This window comes from Zonotrichia leucophrys, chromosome 25, assembly GCF_028769735.1.
Source record: "Zonotrichia leucophrys gambelii isolate GWCS_2022_RI chromosome 25, RI_Zleu_2.0, whole genome shotgun sequence".
Taxonomy (NCBI): Eukaryota; Metazoa; Chordata; class Aves; order Passeriformes; family Passerellidae; genus Zonotrichia; species Zonotrichia leucophrys.
The window spans coordinates 3170032-3173558 of record NC_088194.1 but is presented as its reverse complement, the minus strand read 5'-3'; the positions used below and the strand labels follow the sequence as shown (position 1 = coordinate 3173558).

Sequence of the window (3527 nt, the reverse complement as noted above, 5' to 3'; positions counted from 1 at the left end):
GCGTGAGTCTCCAGAGGGAGTTTCCCTGTGGGGAGCAATCTCTTTGATGTGGTCTACTCAGGTAATTAGCAGGGAAAGGGAATTAAACCTCGAAATCGTTCTAGGAGAGGCAGGTGATGGACACCTGGAATTGTCCCAGGAGAAACAGGAGTGACCCATGGCCTTAACGGCTTCTCCTGTCCCTCTACCCTCTGCCCTCGCCCCCCGTGGGGACCTCAGTGAGGCAAACACCTCAAATCACATCCAGATGAGCCCCTCCAGCCACTGGAATAGCTGAGTTTCCTGGGATTTTATTATGGGAAGTCATTGGGAGTGATAAAATTCCAGCAGCTGGGACCTGCACAAACAGTGACATTGCTGGCACAGAGCAAAGCCAGAGTTTGGGGTCCCACTTCAGGCGGGTGGAAACGGTGCTGTCAGAAATTTCTGCACCCAGAAGTGGCTCAGGATCAAGAAAACCAGGATCCAAATGACAGAAATTCTCAGGGTGACAGCAGGAGGCACAGCGCAGCCTCAAATCTTGTTCCTTCTTCAGAAATGACAGAGTTGTGCCCAAAATGAGCAGAAATTCATCCTTTTGGTCCATATCCATGGAGATGCTGCTGTACAGGGGGGATGATGGATCTGGTACCCCTCCATCTCCATCACTTGAAGTGGTGGGGCCTGCTTGACCTCTGTTCTCTCCTGAGTGGGGGAACCAAACAAAAATCCCCATCAACCTTTCTCTGCTGTGGTGGGAAATCTCCCACAGCCACGAGGGATTCCTGTGGTGCCCCAGAAATTTCAGTCCCACCCCTGTTCCCCTGGGAATCTCCACTGTGGAATCACAGAATATCCTGAGGTGAAAGGGACCCCCAAAGATCATCAGAATTCAATTCCCAGCCTTGCACAGACACCCCATAAACCCCCCCTGTTCCTCCAGTGTGTAACACCCAATAAAATGAAGCTCCCCAGCCCCTTCTGGTGTCAGTCACCAGCGGCATCTCCCGGCTGGAGTGCAGGGTGGCAACCTCCAGAATCCTTCTGGAGCCCCAGAAGGAATTCAACCATGGGAATTCAACCACAGGAGCCGAGCTCACGTGTGGGACCTGCCGTGGATGCAGGGCAGCCGAGGAAGTGATGCACGGGAGAGGCATCGTCCGCATCCCAGTGAGTCAGGACAAGTGGGATGGAGGAGGAGAGTCTGTTTGGTAAATAAACCTATCACCATTCCTTTGGATGCCTCACTTCCCACTCAGGAAAAGCAGTATAAAAGTTGGTGGATCTCGGGGTGCTTCATTCGCTCAGCTTTTCCCTGAGGTGTCCGTGGTCAGAGCCGAGAAGGGTAAGTCCATGCCTGCCCAATGGAGGGGTCCTTTTCTTCCTTTCCTGCTTCCAAAATGCAAAAGTTTTGGTGAAAATCATCTGGAAGAGCAGGGAAGTTGCTGGGGTGAATTTAAATCTGTTGTGAATGCCTTGGTCCCACCAGACCAAACAGAAGCAGGATCAGCCCGTGCTGCTGGAGATTGTCTCTCATCAGCATTGAGATGGAGGTGGAATGGCTTCGGAATAAGGAGATGGGACAACTTTAGGATAAAAATCTTTAAAAGATGATCCTGGCCACTACAAAGTGGTGTTGGGCTGGAGTGGGGTCACAAGCCTCGTGAGAACTGGTGGCTGCCCTGGAGTAAAAAGCTTTTCCTTGCAGGGTCGCTGCTCCAAGATGTGCTCCAGACAAAGCGGGTGCCACGGCTGTGGCTGCTGCTGCTGCTGCCGGGGCAGCCAACAGTCCCAGGGCTCCTCCGGCGGGGGAGGAGGCGGATCCTGCTGCGGTGGAGGATCCTCCGGAGGATCAGCCCAGAAGATCATTATCAGCTCTGGCGGCGGAGGAGGAGGAGGAGGAGGCTCCTCTGGATGCTGCGGAGGGGGATCCGGTGGCGGTTCTTCAAAGAGCATGATGGGAGGAGGAGGAGGAGGAGGATGCTGTGGCGGAGGCTCCAGTGGTGGCTCCTCAAAGAGCATGATGGGAGGAGGAGGCGGAGGATGCTGCGGTGGTGGATCTAGTGGTGGATCTTCTGGGATGAAGATCATAATGGGAGGTGGAGGCAGTGGAGGTGGTGGATGCTGTGGTGGTGGATCTGGTGGCGGCTCCTCAAAGAGCATGATGGGCGGTGGAGGCGGTGGAGGTGGTGGATGCTGTGGTGGTGGATCTGGTGGTGGCTCCTCAAAGAGCATGATGGGCGGTGGAGGCGGTGGAGGTGGTGGATGCTGTGGTGGTGGATCTGGTGGCGGCTCCTCAAAGAGCATGATGGGAGGTGGAGGTGGTGGAGGTGGTGGATGCTGTGGTGGAGGATCCGGTGGCGGCTCCTCAAAGAGCATGATGGGCGGTGGAGGCGGTGGGTGCTGTGGTGGAGGATCTGGTGGTGGCTCTTCTGGGATGAAGGTCATCATGGGAGGTGGAGGTGGTGGAGGTGGTGGATGCTGCGGTGGCGGATCTGGTGGTGGCTCCTCAAAGAGCATGATGGGAGGTGGAGGTGGTGGAGGTGGTGGATGCTGTGGTGGCGGATCTGGTGGTGGCTCCTCAAAGAGCATGATGGGAGGTGGAGGTGGTGGAGGTGGTGGGTGCTGTGGTGGAGGATCCGGCGGTGGCAGTGGGGGATCAGCCCAGAAGATCATCATCAGCTCTGGTGGTGGAGGAGGAGGAGGCGGCTCCTCTGGATGCTGCGGAGGAGGATCCGGTGGTGGCTCTTCAGGAGGGAAGATCATCATGGGAGGTGGAGGCGGTGGTGGATCCTCTGGATGCTGCGGTGGCGGATCCGGTGGTGGCTCCTCGGGCCAGACCATCATCATCAGCTCTGGAGGTGGCGGCGGAAGCTCCTCACAGCAGAAATGTCCCGTTGTCATCCCCAGCGTGGTGTCCCACCAGACCAAGCAGAGCTCCAGCTGGCCCTGCCAGCAGAAGTAAGAGCCCTGGGCAGCTCCGGTTCCCATCAGGAACGGCCAAGTCTTTGCCCTCCAAGTTTTTCCCCAGCACATCCCCGTCCCTTGTGTTCCCTTGGTGCTGCATCCCTGTGCTGTGAACTCCCAGGTGGCTCCTCTGTGCCATGAATGTGATGGGAAATAAAGATTTCTGTGCACGGACAGAACTGGTTTGTGAGGCTCTATTCTCCTTTGTCAGTTTGCTTCCCAAAAAATGAGTAAAACATCCAAAACGTTCTGTTGGGAAATGCTCTCCAGCCTCCTGTGCTGGAGCAGGTGCTCATCAACAGATCTTTCCTATATCCAACATAATTTTCCCCTTTTTCATACTGACCCAATTCCCTGTGTCCTGTCCCTGCCATTCCTGAGGAAAAGTCCCTCTCCAGCTTCCCTGGAGCTCCTGCAGATCCTGCAGGGCCTCTGAGGTCTTCAGGCTGATTATTCCCAACCTCCTCTCCTCCAGTCTGAACATTCCCAACCTTCCCAGACTGGCTCCATAGGGGAGGGGCTCCTCTTATCAATTTCATGGCCTCCTCTGGACTTGCTCCAACAATTCCATGTCCTTCTTA

The 3527-nt window shown here is 55.7% G+C and overlaps 1 protein-coding gene across 1 annotated transcript; it reads left to right on the top strand.

Moving 5' to 3' along the window:
* Positions 1-1702: 1702 nt before the first annotated feature.
* Positions 1703-2944, top strand: LOC135457677 (loricrin-like). Its single transcript, XM_064732386.1, has one exon. It carries the CDS (start codon positions 1703-1705, stop codon positions 2942-2944), a length of 1242 nt encoding a protein of 413 aa, XP_064588456.1.
* Positions 2945-3527: the final 583 nt, after the last annotated feature.

Excerpts from the sequence above, each read along its gene's own strand:
- LOC135457677 (XM_064732386.1), top strand. The coding sequence starts at position 1,703 with ATGTGCTCCAGACAAAGCGGGTGCCACGGCTGTGGCTGCTGCTGCTGC.